Raw genomic sequence first — 18771 nt, 5'->3', positions numbered from 1 at the left:
AAACAATATCAACTTTTTGAGGACTTGTTTTATAATTACATGAGAAATACTTTTTAAGTGTTTCTTTGAATCTTTTTGAGTAATAAACATGACAGTATTTCATTTAACGTAATTAACTTATTTACTAAAACTAACAAAGCCACACTAAATTTTACCTTCGTATGTAAATGGTCCAAGTTACAGGCCTACAAGTAATTTCCAGTAATTTTGATCCCTCATAGTTTAAATAGGAAAACAGAACCCATTTAATATGTATACAATTTTTTAAGGGATTCTGCTATTGAAACTCCAACATAAATAAGACCAAATGATATTAATGCCCAAACTTGTTCAGAATAAATCCTGTTATTTAGATATGGTGACTTAGTTGCAGCTTTCACAGAGCTTAAATATGCTTACATGTGACCAGTTCCTGTATGTAAAAATGAGTGCTAAAAAGAAAAAGAATACCCAAAAGGAATCAAATTTCAACGCTGTAACGTGGGGACAAACCCCCAGTTAATAATTCACATGACTTCATTAAATATATTAAAGTGACTGTATGTATGTCCCAACTGAGGTTGGACAGAATTCCTATCATTCTGTGTACAACATGACATCACACCTGCATTAACATATTTGTTACTTTGTACCCAGTAACAAGACAAGAAGACTACGAATAAGCAACCAGGACCAACTTTGTGGTGCTAAGCGAATGGATTTTATTTACACATCTAGTCACCCATTGCTCCATGTGTGGTACAAAAATAAAAGAAATCAATGTGAACATGTGAATTTTGACAGAACAAGAATGTTTACACCCTATTTTAAAATCATTGTTCCAGGTATATAAACTTTGCCTACGAAACAAGTGTGTTACTATATCACGTGCTATGTGCTTTCATAGTTGGGCTACAGTGCAGAACCTGATTTTAAAGGTGCCCCACAGAGTTTTCTTGTAATCTATATTCAATGCAAAGAACATCATTAGTTCACACTGTTAAAATCCTCGAGCTTCACATGTGTCACATGTATTCATTTCCTTGCAAAGCTAAATACAATTTCCTGAACCTGAATATTTTCATATTTGGTGAGAAAATTTGGAATAAGCTCAGATCAGAACAGCACGACACGATCTGGACTTGCAGTTTTTATGATGTGCGCACATTTCTACACATTTATTAATAAATGCATGTTACAGTTCTGGATTCATAGATACACATGCTAATTTGGCTAATATACAAGTACATGTAAGCCATCCAGCTCTGCAGTATGATGCTCTTCATCTACTAGATTATTTGTGGAAAACAAATGATTTGGCACATAATTCTGTTCATTGGCACCTTTAAATATCTCTATAGTGAAAAGTCTTCAGAAAGCAAAGGCTTCATGTAGTTAGTGACATTAACATTTGGAACTACTACTGAAAACCGATATAAAAGCATATGGTTCAATGTAAACATTCGGCTGTGTTCAAACAGCTAAATTAAAGGGTTAGAAACGCAATCAAATGATCACAAGAACTGAAAAGTTGAGTGTCACCAGAAAGGCTTACATCAGTGTTCATGTACTGTGTAGCTATCTACAATCTCTACAGAACAACTCGTTTCTGATTTTACTACAGAAACGGTTCACCTTCCCATTTTATTTGCTTCACTTCTTAAATCTGTTTTCCACTTGGTGCCTGTGAGTCAAAGACAGTTGTCCAAATTACATAACATACAGGAAAGATGCTTTTCTTTTATGTACTTTCAAACATACAGTGATAAACATCGGTGGATAAGATTAAAATGGCAAAGTTGCTCTACAGTGATTCCTTATAAAGAGGAGTTTACTTCGGGTGGATGTGGAGACCAGCTGCTGTGGTAATGTACATACATTTGTGTGCAAGTGTCAAACATTCAGAATGTTAGCTGCAATGTAAAGTTGTAATCCTTAACTTTTTAGTGACATCAGATTCTGATTGTACCCAAACCAAAAACTGCCCATTTATTGCATTATCAGTAATTTGTGGTAACATCCACACATTAAAATGTGTTACCAGATTCAAAGTGGTCACACATTAAAGGGATTAAATATCCAGGGTTAGTGTCACCTTCCAAGTAAAAGCAATGATACCCAAAGAGTTGATGCTGAAATGCAGGAAAGCTTTAATGTGAACTGTTTGCTGCAGTTCAGCAGGAAAAAATATTTATGTCCACCAACAGAACATTTCCTGCATTTTGTACTGCAGCTTAAGATTTACATCTCACAGGGGGGACCAAACGTGCACAATATCTGTGAAAAAAAACATCACTGAGTGAACAATGCGAATGTGTTTGTCTGTAGCGTAAGCAGCTCCATCAGCTTCAGCCAGGACAGGAATGTTATGGATTACAACTTTACGGACTAAAGGTAACGGTAGATCAGCACAGCTTCACTAATACAAATGTGCATTGTGTTTAATTCTTGATCTCCAGGATGGAAGGATTGTGGTCGAGAATGGCCAAAATGATTTTGTCCATGTACTGCCTCAGACGCAGGTTGATCTCCTCCTGCTCCTTCAAAGCATCCACAAGCTGAGCGAGAAGAGGAATGCATTACAAGCGCAGTTATATCAAGAATAACCATTTCATCCAACCAACAGTAACAGACCAACCTCATCTCTGGAAGCGTTGTCAATCTCAGCTGCCAGGCACTGGGCCTTGGTTTGACAGGAGAACAGGTTCTTGGCCTCGTACAAGCTCAGACTGAGAATCTGAGCGTTCAGGTCGTCGTTTTGATCGCGCAGCTTGTGGTTCTCCTACAGACACAAAGGACCCGGTCCTGACTCGATGTGTGTGTGAATTTGAGAAAGCAGTGAGCTTGAAAAATCTCACAAATATAACCGAGCCATATCCATTACATGTGATTAGGATTGCCTGCCTTTGACTGTGGGTGTATGTCTCACTCTCCCTCCAAACATCACATACACTTGGGGGGGGGGGGGGGGGGGGGCGCGAAACAATCGCACAGGTACTGCTGATTGGCTGAGAAAGAATAGAGTAGTCATGGTTAAACCAATCACATGACCAATTTAAGATGACATAGCAAATCCCAGTTAGTGTGTAGTGTAGTGGATAGTTTTGCTGTGTGTGTCAGAACAATGAGTTGCTGCCATAAAGCCACCAAAGGCAGATAACAGTATAAACGCTGTCTCCAGGTAGAAAACAGGACGAGTGATACACCTGTTGTCAGGCCTGCAGGTATCAGGCCTGTGATGTTCTCCTTTATCTCATGGTGGACAGAAATTATTTTTGCACAAATAGTTTGTGTGGCATCTAGATTGATGTAGAACACCTGATTGTTCTGTAAATAGTTTGAAATGGTTAATTTTTTTTTAGGTAAATAGCTGCATACAATTTTGTGGTTTGCAAAACTTGTGCATAGATTTGTAAAGTTTACAATGTATATTTGCATTTCAAATTATGAAAATGATTCGTTTGTGGTTGCTACAGTAAAAAATGCAACTTTTTTTCTACTCTGTTTTTTGTCTGATTTCGGATCAATTGTGCTAATGCAGTATTTCAAAATGAAAAAACAAACAAACTGTAAATTCAGACATGTGACGTTGTGCTGAAAAGAACGATACCAAACAAGGCGAGGTAAACACTTTTTAAAGCGGTAAAATCAAAAGTAGTCAAAAACAGCCACCCCAGAGGGTTAACCATAACGCAATAGTTACTTTTCCTAGTAATTAGTTACTTTTATAATATTGTAACTAAGTTACTAGTTACTTCTTCAAAAAAGTAACTACAACTAATTACTTTTTCAAAGTAACTTGCCCAACACTGGAGATTACCCTGTGACTGTTGGGAAGAGAAAAACAGACAAGGACACAACAGAGAGCATTTCTGACCTGACAAAGCGCCTTTGGGCTTGCTGTGGACTTTACAACTAAAGACTAATATTTGGCTTCTCTGCAGCTCAACATAAACATAAAAGTTTGAAACCGAAATTGATGTGAGAGCAGTTACGAAATGGAGCGCACGTTACAGGTGGTCAGAATGGGACTTTTACACAGCAAAGTAAAGTTAGCAGGACTGAGCGATCCATCAGTGTATCAACACAGGTTTGGGAGTTCTACTTCAGTATGCTACTTCCCAATAGACATTAACGGGGCTCAAGCAGCTCCTTGTTTGGATATATGCATGTTTCAAGAATTTATTTTTTGTGTGGATTAAATAGAAATAAATGAAATGACACAAATCTGACCATTGTGGAATTAAAAGTAGAAGAGAAAGTCTTTTCTGCAATGAGGAAAAACAAGGATGAGTGTGTTCTGTGTGGACCTGTTTCAGTCTCTTCACTTCATGTTCCATTTCCATCTCCCTGGTTTTGGCGTTAAACTCAGACAGCCCCTTGCCTTTCCCAGGATGTTCCATCTCCAGTTTAAACAACTGCAGATACTCGAGCTCCCGACGGAGATCATCAATCAGCTGCAGACAAAACAGTCGGTCAAACAACTCTAACATGTTCCACATTAACCTTTTCTTATCTTACCTGGTGACTACAGTGGGAAATGAAGTTATTTTCATAGAAATGATTGCCTGGGAGGAGTGTCTCACCTCCTGCATGGACTCTTTTTCCTTCTGAAACTCGTGGCGGTTTTGCCAGAGCTTGTCCATTATCTTCCTGTACAGGTCCATCTCATCTTTCAGCCTCAAACTAGTGTCCTCCAGTTTGTCTGTCACCCTCTGCTTCTCCTGCAAAATACACAAGTCAGGAAACAGTGGCTGAGAAAAAGAAACACTCATGTTTTTATGATATATGTAGGAAAATTCGCAACATTTGAGATATGGAAACCTAGCAGCAACCAAGATGAGTACAGACAAACTAAAAGAAAAAAGCTTGTCAAGGTGAAACTACTCATGAAGTTTATATAAAATAATAAAAGGATTACATCATGATGACACAGGAAGATACTTCAGCATACCTGATCCATTTTTTCAGTCTGAGACTTGAGTCTGCACACATTCAACTTCATCTCTGTATTCTCTTCTTCTAACTGCTGTAACCTTAGGGTGAACAAACGCAAACAGCTTTAGTTTGGTATCACAGGTACCCCAGTGAACTTTAACCTCCTAAGACCTGAACTCTTTCATGGCATGCATTTTCAATTTCTCTTTGCTATTTGGGCTGATTGAGACCTGATGAATATAAAAAGAATTACCTGTTTTGTATTGTTTTTTTACCAGATTTTTGTTTCTGAGAAAAATGAGATCCAAAAATGAGGACATTTGTTTTAAATGTTGATAGAAGTGGCAGTATAATGTCCCTGTAAGCGGATATTAGGCCCTTGTAGAGCACAAGGGCTCTACAAGGGCCCGACAACCCAAAATGTGATGTCCACATATATGGACGCCAGGCCCTAGGAGGTTAAAAGACATGAGTAAGGCTTGGTGTTTTTAAAGTGCCAGAACGCTGACCGTCTTTGATCAGCACAGCAGCTTGTAAATTTGCGCTGCACATTTCCTTATTTCCTGTCTTAATAGCAGGCAACGGCAGGGTAACAAGGCTAACAGCAGTTTCATTTCATGAGACCTACAGCCAATCAGTGTCTGTGGTAGTTTATGGTTACAGAATGCCTGCCTTAACAGCAGATGTGTAGTTGATCTTGTATCAGAGCCAAATCTAGCACCAGCCTGTTTAGGAGTTGGATTATGGGGGAAACTTCCCTTCAGGTAAATTTCTGGTTAGTTTACCTGTTACAGAGCAGCTCTATCTCTGTGTTTCTATCTCTCTCCATCTTGGTGTAAGCCTCCCGGTGTTTCTTCACCTCTTCTTTGAGACTCTCTGCAGACTTTGTCTCTGCATCCTTCACCTGCTCCTCTAGCTCATGAACCCTTGGAAGCAAAAACACAGAGGTCATTCAGACTGGTACAGACTAGTCAGCTAGAACCAAAATGCTGCACAGGATTATATAAGATCTATGGACTAATTCACATCACATATATCTCATATCTGCACCACTTGTAAAGAATGATCAAACAGGTGCAATTAATGTTATTTGTATGAAAATAAACACCACGCCTTTTTGTACAGGAACCAAACCCAGCCAAAGCACCCACTCAGCTCAAGTATTCTTACCTGTGCACAAGGTGGGTGTTGTCATGCTTGAGTTTAGACTTGAGGTCATTGTTGGCCAGACTGTCACTTTCCAGTTCGGTCACCTTTTTCTCCAGGTAGCTGACCTGAGTGACACATCACACAGGTAAGGCCTAAAGGTTAAAGAGCATCTTCTTCATTTGCATACAGACATTCCCAGTATGCCTCTACACAGCTCGTTGTTAACAGGAGATCAATCGCCCGTTTTAAATTGATCCATCCTCCTACACACTAACACTATTTTCCCCACCTCACAGACTTCAATTTATTTCAGCATTGTTTTTATTTTTCATTAGCTAAAACGAGGCTGCTGCTTCACCAGTTAGACTCTTAGTTTGTGACAGTAGTCCTTGTTCTGCTCTGGAGATGTGCTATGAGCTAGAGGATCATCCAGCAGGTGAAGATTATTATGTGTTTACTTTCTCTGTGATGTCAAGGTCACAGGAGTCGATACTGTCTGTGAACAGATCCTCTGTGCTGCTGCCCTGACTGGACCCAAACACGCTGTGATTGGCCTGGAACAGCTGACTGCAGGGAGAGAGAAAACACCCGAGAAACAGGAGACATCATATTTACACTGCATAAACATGTAAATCCCGTATATGCTTTGCATTAGTGTCTACTACCACCATGTTCTTCAGTGGCTGCATTTTTTATATTGTAACGAGAAAGATGCCAAAACTAAGCAACAGTTTATGATATCTACAGTGCACAGATGATTTAGAGCAGCAAGAATTTAAAAAGGCGCTTTGTAAGAACGTCAGGTCACTCACCGTCCAAATGCCGTGCTGGAAATCTTCCTGTTAGGACTGAAAAAACAGGAGAGGAACCGAGTCACACATACTGACAGTAACACAGGCTTCAACTATCCATTTTAATAATCCAAAAGCCTTTGCTACAACTCTATTTGCTGGTAGTAAAATTAGTGCAATGACACCTCTGCTTTCATTCACACAGTGGTTTCAAACAATGTTCTTCTGTGGTTGCCATACGATACAGTTTTAACCACAGTCAGTGTTCTTGTTTCAGCTGTATTGCTGTTCGCACACAAGACACAAAAACTCACAACCAGTCATCCCGCCACATTGGGATACAGTTGCTATAGCAACAACTCGAGCTCACCCTTTGATGTGGATGCAGCATCTGATGCCAAGAATGAATAAGAGGGGATTTAGCTGGATGGCTAAGACAGCTAATCCAAGCTTTGTGACATTAGGGCGATGCTGAGGCAGCAAGAGTCATTACCATTACCAATAGCTCCAAAAAAATAGATAACTGTACGAATGTGCTATACTGACTGGTAAATTAAAGCTTGATCTTTTAGGCTAAGCTCTCTCCTCCCTGCCTGCATTAGCACTGATGCTACACCATCAGTCTTACGAACAAGACTGCAGCGTACTTGAAACATCTCTATCTAATCCCAGAGGGTCGAATCCACCGTTTTCTCACTGAAAATGAAGGCCTCATACTCGGAAGTGCTTCCCTGTCTTGAAAGGGTAATCAGGTGTTCCACGGTTAGCATGGTAGCCACGTTGGTCCTCTTGGACCCGGGGCTCAAGGCTGAGTAGTGTGATACCCCAATGATGAACACACACCATTTTTTCTTTTTTAAAAATCTGAAATTCATTCAGTCTTAGGATGAAGACAGTTCCAGGTCACTCCCAGAAATGAACATCAGTGAATGTGTGCTCCACCTGTTGGCCTTGAGGTTTCTCAGTCGAGCCTCCAAGTCATTGAGTAGATTCACTTTCTTGCAGCACTGCGAACAGTAGATGTCCAGCAGCTCACTGTTATACAGCTGCCGCATCTTTTGAGGGGTGTGGCCAGCACTGGAATTATAAAGAATGAATTGATTAATGTCCACATATATAATCAAATATAAATAAGCATGTCTGAAAAAGTGAAAGTCAGCTTCTTGCTGTTAGCTATAGATATTTGCAATGTCTGCAGAGCACATTGGCATGCGTCAATGAAATGTCTTCCAGTCTCTACTTCATAGGTGTCAAACTGTGGCCCGCGGGCCAAATTTGGTCCGCAGCCTAATTACATTTGGCCCGTGAAGCCATACCAAAAATACTATCAGAGCTGGCCTACTGGTATTATACAGCTAATATATATATTGTTTAGTATTAAGCTTTGCTTGTTCCATATTCAGTTTTTCAGCAAAACGTGTTTGAGTCCATAAGAAAAGATTCATTCTTAAATCTGGAGGAATAAATATATTTCAATAAATATTAACGTTAGCCCGCGACTTTGTTCCAGTTTTGAACTTTGGCCCACTGTGTATTTGAGTTTGACACCCCTGCTCTACTTTTTCAAGCCATGGTTCAGAAAACTTGCAGTACTGTCTAAAACAATGTATTGCATTCAAATCAAACAGGCCCATTGTTAACAGCCCTGTGCTTTTCTCTTTAGGACAAGTAAACAGCCAAAAAGTCTGATTTGTCTTTTTCTGCATGAAAACTGGGTCTTAAGATATGTTTGTATGTAATTCTGCGTGTGCATACGATTAAGGGAGTGCTTCCTTCTCATCAGACACCAACCTGGAGGGAAGCGAGGATCCAAGATCTGAGAAACCATTTGTTCGTGTTTCTTCTTCAGGGCAAGGGCTGCTGGGAGTAAAATCTACATCTTCCCCTTCACCGTAGTCTTCAAACTGCTCCTCTCTAGAGATGACGGGCGCAGACGCTGAGCCAATCAGGCGGCTAGGGTTGCATTCCAAAACAAAACAATTAAAGGGGAAAAAAACAAACCCACAATCAAAAGAAATTCTAAGTCTTCCTAAAGTCCCAACTCAGACTGGTTATGACTGACCTGCGTTGCCGTGTTGGGTGAAGCGAGTCAGAGCTGTTGCCATTTTCAGTGCTGCTGTCCATGTCGCACTCGCCATCAGCACACGTGCTTTCCTGGTAGGACCGTGTACACATGATAATTGGAGGACCAAGCTTTGCCTCACCATTCTGAACATACAAGAAAAATTATGTGAATTAGGATTAAAAATCGAACTTTACAGGACTTCAGAAATAGAAGTAACAGTCACATTAGACACTTCAACACAAGGCATCGCTTCAACAGGACAAATTGAATTATAAGTTAACTTTACATTTTTTTTTCAATTTCAAAGCAGAAACCCTTGAGTTCAAAATCACATCATCACACAGAGATGTTTACTAAAATCACAAGTAAACAGTTATTCAAAGAACAGCTAAAATCATGCATGAGATACAAGTCCGATACAGTGCCTAGTCACTGATTACACTGAACAACGGATCATCAGCATCTTAATATATAGTTCTTAGAAATATACATTTCAAATAAAAAATGCGAAGATTATAATCTTGCTTACAAGGAAACTGTCATGAACCACTGTGTGTAAAAACACAAAAGGTGAAGAGGGGCGATGAAAACAGCTGGGGAACAAAAAACAGCTGAGAATAATCAGGTAATAAGAGAGGCAGGAAAACTGAACCTTTCAAAGTAAAGGCAGGAAGTAGCTAAAGGAAGAAAACAGGCCAAAATACACACACAATAAAGTAACGAAAGGGAAAGACAACTAGATATAAGACACGAGGAGCCAAAATAAGCTCAGGGTAACCAGTAACTAAAAATTAAGGCAAAAATGACAAGACTTAAATTACAAAGGAATTAACAGCAACAACACAAACAGAAAACTAAATACTATCAATAAAAGAAACCTAATACAAAGATGACCTCAAACTAGAAAGAATCCCACTGCATTTAGACGAATCCAGCAATAAGATCCAGGAATGTCAGCCTACATTTATTAAAAGGCTATTTAGAGAAATCAGTCTTGCCTTCCTGTGCTTATTTTAGCAGATTTAATCAAACAATGAAGTTTTAAGGGTTAAACCACAGTTTAAATAGAAATTTAAAAATGTTTCTGCTTGTAATCTACTGTTGTTTCAATACCCCATCACATACTAACTGTATGAGACGTACAAACTCAAAGAATTTCAGATGTTTAAGTTTGATCTCAAGATATTTAAGATGACTTTAATTGTCCAAACATTGGATATTACTAACAATATCCAATGTTTGGACCTTTGTGATTAGCATTAAGGTTAGCTTTAGGTGTGAGCCAAACATTTTCCCCAGAAATCACTAAAGCAAAGAGGGGAGTTTAAATCAGCGACACAAAGCGACGGCTTTAAGAGAGAAACAGCAGTACAGCTGGTATTCTGACCTGCTCTCATGATTTGAACAGAATATGATGAAGTTGTATTTGAGGTAGTGTCTTGGGCTGATTTATCATGTGGGAGTTAGCGTGCCCCAGATAGTATATTATTAATAAATCATGCTGCTGTCTGGCTTAACCCCACTGTAGTACCATGACAAGGTCACACCCAAGCGCTCTTTCACACACACAAAGTCAAGTTTCTCATCATTACCAGTAAAAGCAGTGGCTCCATACTCTGTTCTTACTTAGGATTCTGCTGGATTGTGGATGTTCACATATAAAGACACAAGACAGACATAATATGGCATCTGAGGGTCTGCTACCCACCTTTCACTCATTAATTAAACACATTTTTGTCTGTGATGAAGGGGTGTGGGAGCATATGTATATATATTTATATATATATATACACACAAAATAACATAATATATCCCAATTCATCCACACACAGAAACGCCACATAAAATGAAAAACAACTTTAAGCTTTGTGCCAGTCTGTGTGCTTTTCCTTTATTGGACTAATCTTCTCTTTCAAAAAGTTAGAAATCAGTTAGTCTGACACATTCGTGCAACTTACCAAATAAGTGTGGACACCATCTCACTCATCTCCAATACAAAGTCACAAATCACACTAATGAGTGTGTACGTGTGAATGCATCTGCTGTGGTGGAGCTAAAAACAAAAATCTACTGTATTCCCAATGCCTGAAGGCTCAGTGTCCTCAGAGCTTAGACACAAATAAATACGACTGCAGCTCCAGCAGTAATGTAGAAAGCACAGCGAAGCTTTAGCTGGGACAAAACCACACCTCGGCTCTCTCGCTCTCTCTCGCTCTCCGTCTCGCTCTTGTCTCGCTCATCCTCTTGTTGCTAAGCAACGATCCAGTTAGGCTAATCTCTATGAGGGACATAATCAGCCACGCACAGCAACATACATTTCACACAGTAAATTTATGATACAAAAATAATTGAGATATATTTAAGGTAGTACACATGCTAGGAACCAGCAGCATCATCAGAGCTGTATGGAAGCCCAGCAGTACAGGTTTATATAAAAAAAATTGTTTCTGAAAAGTCAGTCACTATATCATATTTTTGACACTTAAACTCTGGTGTTTAGGTAAGAAATCAGTGCCTCGTGATTTTCATTTATTATGAATATAAATCTAAACCTTGAGAAACACTGTTCTAAATGAACAGTTATCGATGATCTTAGCTTCACTGCTGAATTATTGCTGTTTCACTCCATGTAAACAATGTCCACTTTCACTCTGACATCTGAGTTTACAAAAACTTTAAAAAGTGTCTTTAAAATAATTTGCAGTATTAACGGAGACGTTTCAGGGTGTGTTTTCACATCATGCCACAGAATTATGTGCACCATTGAAGATCCAATCACCTGGTATATATAGCCATTGTCTGTGACAGATGGCTGGCTGGAGGCATGGCTGCGAGGACCCACGGTCATCTTCATTATTTCTTCACAACCTAGGAGGACAAGTGTGGGGAGGAAAGTAAATAATAAGAGGGGAAATAACATAAGCAGATGTTTCCTCTGTAATAAAACCAGTAAGAATATTTGTTGTAATTTGAGCTACGTGAATAAAGTGGTATCATCTTCAATGTTTACATGTTTCATTTTATAATATCCAAACTCTTTTTGTCATTTTCAAGGTAAAATGGGCCATATAGCATTAGAAGAAGAGTATGGAGCAGATTGTTTCCATTCTGACAGTTACATGAAAGTGCTGACAACACTATGATGTCTGTATAAACAACACAAGTGTGAGGTCAGCAGATGTTTGTCTTAGCTTAGCAAGAAAACTAAATAGTAGAAAACAGTTTACCGAGCTTTAACTAAATGTGACAAGGTTACAAAGTTACAAAGCTCACACATCTTCTCATGACAGAGAGCAGGACAATCAAAGTCCATGTCTCACCTTTGATAGCAAACACTCCGTGGCAAAAGTCTTTGAAGTTGATTTTCCCATGAGCGTTAGGATCCAGGTACCTTGTCAACTTCTTCACCTGCAAGACACAAAAGTAAAGTCAGCCTTTTCTAAAGGAAACCCGCTTTAATAAAAACACAGAAGGTAACTCGTACCCTTGTTAACTGACATCAGCAAAAATCTTAAAGGTGTGCATAGAAAAATATTAGACGATTCACACAAGTACATCAACCACGTTTTACTGTTAGAGGCGTCTGAAGAGACACCAGGGTCCAGGTTCACAAAGACTGCCTGTAACTACGGATTACATAAACCAAACAGCCGACTTCACAAAGAACTCCAGATTTATCCTACTTTTCTGGAAAAAGTGGCAGACTGAATAAAAAGTATCGAGTCCCTGTTTTCCCCTCCAGAAGATGCCAGCCACGGTAAAGTAGGAAACATCCTATTGCATAAAATTAATAATAAACTGCACAGCTATTACTGATGTCCTTAGATTAGGGCTGTTTTTTTTTTTTTTTTTATCTTCATACATCAAAATGGAACTTAAAACACTTTTTTTCTATTTATTTGTATCTACATTACTGAAAAAAATAAAAAATATAAAAATTTTATGAAAATAATTGAAAATCTATGTTGTAAAGGAAAAATTTCCTGGAAAAAAGAAATTATCTGGGATGTTTATCCTCATATGCAACAATGAGTACTCTGACAGTACTACTACTACTACCCTGATATAGACTGTCAGATGTCAGAGTGGCCCCTTGGAGGCTCAAATGGAGTGAGACAACTCTGACAACTAAAATCTAAAATGTGACAAATTTGTAGTTTTATTTGTAAAAGTAAAGAAGCTTTTAGGATCGCTGTTCTGTTGACACAAAGATGAAATAAGTCAAAAGAGGATTATAGCTCCGGGTCTGGAAAGTGGTGGAACTACTCTGTGACACAGGCTTTGATCTTGCTCTCAGCTTTCTCAGTGAGGATAAAAAAGATGAAAATAACCAGTTAAGAGCTGAGGGTATACTGTGGGACAAGTTGTGTTATGTCAGCATCTATAGAAGCACAAACGGACACGTCCTGGAGTTCAGTGTCACGTTATCACAGAGGATTAAATGTAAACGTCAGCAGCTGTCTACCTGGTTTGACTTCAAAAACCTGAAGACTCTTTAATGTCACACGAGCAGAAACCAGACACTACAAACCTCTTACAGCATTAGAATTCACGAGAGGCTCTCTTGGGTCCTCATTTTCAACTTTAATCCAAAAGACAAAAAAGGTCCATCCAATGCCAACAAAACTCAATGCATGTATATAATAAAACCATGACAACAGTATTTTGTACAAAACCAGAAAGTAGCGCCACTGTGGATCTGACACTCACAGGACGGTTAGACAGGAGAGAGCTTCAGGAACAAATACTCAAAACAGAAATACAGACTGCAGCCAACAGAGCACAATAGAAATGCAGCCCACTAACTTACTTTGGCATCTTTAAATTACGGTTAAAACTCTTTTTTTTCTTTTTTTTTAAATTAGGTGTTTTTTCTATGTAGCATCAGAAAAATGTGAGGAAAGTTAGATCGAGACCACAAACCTGACACAATTATCAATAATTTAATTTTACCTCAGGGTAACGAGACTGCTGCAAGCTCAAACTAATAACAAGAACAAAGGAAGACAACGAGAGGCTACTGGGGAACCAAGTCCACACAAATATAGCACCTCATTGTACTTATACAGGTACCTCGATCTGTCACTAGGTACAGAGGGGCGCTGCTACTAGGGGCGCTTTTAGCTTCGCTTCCTGTACCTTACAAAGATAAGTTTTCATTCGTGTACCTTCATACAGTACTACAGGGTACATTAAAATAGTGCAAACGTGCAAAATATAAAAAAGTAAGAGAGATGAAAATGGAAATATACAGCTCAGAGTGCTGAAACATTTCATATCATGTTTTTACAAAGACTATAAAATGTAGTATTGTATTCAATGGCTAAAGAAAAGTACAAGAAGCTAATAAACTAAAAGGATTCATATTACGTTTATGGATGCTGCTTTTAATTTCCCCAAATAAAAGCTCTGAGTGGAGTGCTCTTTGCCAGCCAGCTCTCATATCTCAGATTTTGTGTTTCACAAACATTTAACAACACAGTACATCAGCGGTAGACCTTTCCAATTGGTCTGAAAATAGTTTTTACCATACAGTGAGAAGATAATTCTGCCAAAGGGGAAAACAACAATGATTCAGTGTCAGGCTTTCAGCCAGGAAACGTATTAGACCCAGCGACTGCGACAAGAGGGATTCTGTGCTAATAAATGTCGCACTTGTTTCACATAGTGGTGTCCATCTACTTAACATGAAATGTGCAACGCTTCAGAGAACAGTGAGAGGAGGGAAGAAAGTAACGTCTAAATATAGAATAGAGAGCTCACCAGATCCCAGTTGGCCGTGTCCACATTAAAGTGATGAATAGTTTAGTCTGCCATGTTGAGTGGACATAGATGAAAAGATATCAGGTGTTTTCGTATGTATAAAAAGAAATCAACAGCAATGAAGTATTGGTGGCCTATGTATTAAAATGAGCATGTTTTTCACATATTGCATTGAAAAGAATAAACCAATCGTTTTGGGTCATGCTGAATAAAACATGAAGTTCATTTTGTAAATTCTGATCATTCTAATTGTCAAAAAGAGGATAACTGGAGTATATTCAATTACATATCATTAACCAAAGCATGCATAATCTTACTAAGAGCGATCTCTCACTCATCACGTCTATTTTTCAAAGACCAAAGTGGCGATGACAGAAATGCTCATCTCTGTGCTGTTAGTGTCTCTGGGTGTTACTATAGGTACATTCTCCTTTATATTATCTATGGTCAGAAGCAGATCAATGAAAAAGCTACATTAGTGTTGCATGCACATACACTCACCAGCCACTTAGATACAGCTGTTCAAACTGAACATCAATGCAAATAATCTGATCAGATCGAACGGCAGCAGTTCAATGTGTTTAGACATGTGATAAAGACAGCCTGCTTAAGTCCTAATCGAGTACCACAATGGGAAAGCAATGTGATTTAAGTGATTCCAAACATACAGGGTTGTTTGTGCCAGATGGCCTGAGTCCTGCCAGCTAAGAACAGGAAAGTCTGGATACGGTTCACACAGACTCACCAAAACTGGACAGCAGAAGATCATAAGAATATTGCCTGGTCGAATCGTGACGTTCAGATTGTAGGCTCATAATTTTGTATAAACAACATGAAAGCATGGATCCATCCTGCACTGCCTTCAGGTTGGTATTGGTAGTTTAATAGTGTGGGAATATTTTCTTATGAGACTTTTGGCCCTTTAGTAGCAACTGAGCATAAATCCTACATTGTACCTGAGAGTTGTTGCTGATCATGTGCATTACTTTATGAGCAGCAGAATGCAACACAAGTCACAAATTTCAAACTGGTTTCTTGAACATGACAGGGAGTTTATTGCACTTAAATGGCCTACACCGTCACCAGATATCAGTCCAATAGAGCGTGGGATGGGGTGGAATAGGGGATCTGTAGCAACTGTGTGATATTATCATGTCAACATGGAGTTTCCTGCACCTTGATAATTCTATGCCATGCAGGATTACGGGAGTTCTGAAGGCAAAATGACATCCAACCCAGTAGTAACGAGGTATACCTAATAAAGAGGCATGCAGGTGTATGGTCGAAATGAGTACAATAGGATTTGTTTATTTTAGATGATAAAATATAAAAATGTACATCTTTAGCAGTAAATTTCTACACAAAACATACAGAAATATGTCTTCAAAAATATGATGAAATAATACAGGATGTGTGTATAACCCACGATCCACAGACGCTGCTGGAACAAACAGAAATGCAGAGCTGCTGGTGTTCTCCTGAGTTGTTTTGAGCAGCTGAGCAGATCATTTAATTACTTAATAATCAACCAATCCACTTGCGGAGATCTAGTGAAGCTCCCGTTCCCATGGAGACAAAGCACAGAGATGAGTGGAAGTGCACGAGGGGAGGAGCGACATGAGGAAGTAGCTTCATTTTAGCATGGCTGAGCTATTTTTAGTGATGTGTCCTGGGTTTTCAGCCGCTGTTGCACTTTAAAGCAAACTCCACAGTCACAAGCAGACATCACTCCACCTTTTCAAATATGTAAACTCAATCAGCAAAGGACTGGAAACACTTGCAGACTAAGCCCACTTAAAGTCATCAGTTATTATTTATATAGCTTTCTTATTTATGTAAACCTGAACAACAACAAGCATATTTCTAAATAAATTGAAGATCTACTCTGTGTGTGTGTGTGTATATATATATAGTTAGGTCCCTGGTTCGGGACTATAGCCCTGCTTGGGGTTATTATCATGGCACACAAAAATCATCATCCAATATGGAAAATTATATAATTCTGCTACAGAAAATATTAAATACTCTTTGATAAAATACTACATCACTTCACATATTTGGGGCTGTAATAAAATGTTACATAGCATCACATTTTTCATTAGCTGCTCCCTGACAGCTCAACGGGTCAGAAGCATGACAAAGATATGGTGCATCTCCAGGATCAACTCTGACCACTGAAGCAAGGCTCATCGATGGTTAATCACGGTAACTATGTGTGGAAATCTACGTGTGGCTCGGCCTTCTGGCATAATCCCCTTAAACACGCTCGTCCCAGGTGTGGACAAACTGTTTAGCTGCAGTGAAGGTTTCAGGGCGACATTTATCACAGTGTTTTAGGAACAACACAAACACGCTGATATCTGATCTTGCACACAGAATGTAAAGCCATTTCACTTTGTATGTTTCTTATCAAGGTTTAAATGACAAATGAAATTCTTCACTCCAGTCTAAACATTCAGACTGGAGAACAAAGCACTGCTCAGGATCCTGCATTTGCCCACTTTCTTCTATTAGTACAGTCAGTATCTAGGATAATATTACAATATTGTACAATACTATGTTTTTAAAATAGCCAAACATGTTTCTTATCCTGACAAAATCAGAGCACCTGTATTAAGCAATGTATTTTATGATGCTGCAAAAATCAGATTTCAGAATTGTTTTCCCCCGCACTGACTTTATACAGCCACTGAGACTGATGTATTAGTTAACCCCTATTGGGGAGGGGGGATTACAGAAGACCTTCATCATTGATAAAAGTGTAGCTATAAGCAGTAAAGCTGCATTATTAGGCTTTCTAATTTTACAGAGGCTGTAATGCCCCCATTGTCGTCAGTCTTCAGCTTTCCTAATGTTGTGAGGCTGGAACAGTTTAAGTGAATGGGAAACGCAAGACAAAGCATGTCAGCCACCACCGAGGATGTCAAGTCTCCTGTAGCCTGTCCTATGTCATACCGCAGCAAATAAGCTGCTGGCACCTCTAACACACCTGTGACTGTTAATAAGCAGGACAGGTTGTCTGTTGTTAAAAGCTCCACGTATTACAGATTCACCATATTGGAAACATTATACGAATATGAATGCAGATGTGCTATTTGTCCTTTGTTACCCAGTCCCTTCCAGCCTCTCACCTCGTCTCCTTGACCGAATTGAAGACCGAGGTCCATCAAGTGCTCCACCCGGATGAAGCCGTCAGCATCCTCGTCACAGACGTCGAAAACCTCCTTGAGCCTCCTCAAAAACTGTAGGAGCTGTTCTTGTTCGGGAAAGGCACGTCCTTCCATTATACAGGCTTCGCGCTGCACACACACACAGCTTATATTCTGGTTTTCCTCAATCAAACGGACTGCAAGACACCGACTCCGACGGTCGCCATCACCATCCCAGCCTTCAGCTCCGCCGGACCGACTGGTACCGCTACTGTTATACAAGCAGCACGGCACGCTCAAGAGGCGCGAGGAGTGTCGGAAATACGCGACGACTTACGAGTTCGTCACGAGGCATTACGTCACAGGCCAGTTGCTAATTCATAATCCAGGTGTGCTGTCACTTTCCTCCCGCTTTTGACGACAATGTATAAAATGTATGGAAGCCCAGTTTGGCCAATAATAAAAGAACTATATGACACACAAGATTGAAATACTCAATCATACCATGTAAGACTATTTAGCCTACCACATGAAAACTAAGCAATAAGAATATTTAATTAACATTGGGAAACAAAAAAGTCGACTTAATTTAAACATAAAATTAGTATAAATAGTACAAATTAACATAAATGTTAGCTACTATAACTGAACTCTGAACTAACCACGTCGTAAAAAGAATTTTTAGTATATGACTGACTTCCAGAAAACTGAATAAGAAAACTTAAGAATTAATGTATTATTTGGAAACGGTAATATTTCAAGCGGACAAATACTGCTCAAAAAATTAAAGGAACACATAAATCACCGGTTGGATCTAGATGAATGAAATGTTCACCTTGAAAACCTTCACTGACGTACATTAGGTAATTTGTTGAGAACAAAATGACAACAGTCAGTGAAAACACAATAATCGTTTAAGTGCTGGATTTGAGGGAAA

The 18771-nt window shown here is 39.1% G+C and overlaps 1 protein-coding gene across 3 annotated transcripts; it reads right to left on the bottom strand.

Moving 5' to 3' along the window:
• Window positions 1-677: 677 nt before the first annotated feature.
• On the bottom strand, window positions 678-18193 carry rab11fip4a (RAB11 family interacting protein 4 (class II) a). 3 transcript variants are annotated; one of them, XM_004568621.3, is made up of 15 exons: window positions 17817-18193; window positions 12243-12330; window positions 11702-11790; window positions 8920-9065; window positions 8649-8810; window positions 7800-7934; window positions 6879-6914; window positions 6525-6633; window positions 6088-6191; window positions 5703-5843; window positions 4934-5015; window positions 4566-4703; window positions 4290-4436; window positions 2618-2761; window positions 678-2537 (listed from the first exon to the last, which is right to left on the bottom strand). In XM_004568621.3, the coding sequence occupies exons 1-15, from the start codon at window positions 17967-17969 to the stop codon at window positions 2421-2423; spliced, it is 1791 nt and encodes a 596-aa protein (XP_004568678.1). In that variant the 5' UTR covers window positions 17970-18193; the 3' UTR covers window positions 678-2420. The 3 variants fall into 3 exon arrangements, with proteins under 3 accessions (XP_004568678.1, XP_076739046.1, XP_023009191.1); XM_076882931.1 differs by lacking the exons at window positions 11702-11790; window positions 12243-12330; window positions 17817-18193 and adding an exon at window positions 10881-11035; XM_023153423.2 differs by lacking the exons at window positions 11702-11790; window positions 12243-12330; window positions 17817-18193 and adding an exon at window positions 9452-9579.
• Window positions 18194-18771: the final 578 nt, after the last annotated feature.

Source organism: Maylandia zebra, linkage group LG4 (assembly GCF_041146795.1).
Source record: "Maylandia zebra isolate NMK-2024a linkage group LG4, Mzebra_GT3a, whole genome shotgun sequence".
Taxonomy (NCBI): Eukaryota; Metazoa; Chordata; class Actinopteri; order Cichliformes; family Cichlidae; genus Maylandia; species Maylandia zebra.
The sequence above is the reverse complement of the archived record's forward strand: the minus strand, read 5'-3'. Positions and strand labels throughout refer to the sequence as shown.

Excerpts from the sequence above, each read along its gene's own strand:
- rab11fip4a (XM_004568621.3), bottom strand. The coding sequence starts at position 17,969 with ATGGAAGGACGTGCCTTTCCCGAACAAGAACAGCTCCTACAGTTTTTG. Across the intron at positions 4,704-4,933 it reads AGACTGAAAAAATGGATCAG|GAGAAGCAGAGGGTGACAGA; the intron begins GTATGCTGAAGT and ends TGTATTTTGCAG. Across the intron at positions 2,538-2,617 it reads ACAACGCTTCCAGAGATGAG|CTTGTGGATGCTTTGAAGGA; the intron begins GTTGGTCTGTTA and ends CTTCTCGCTCAG.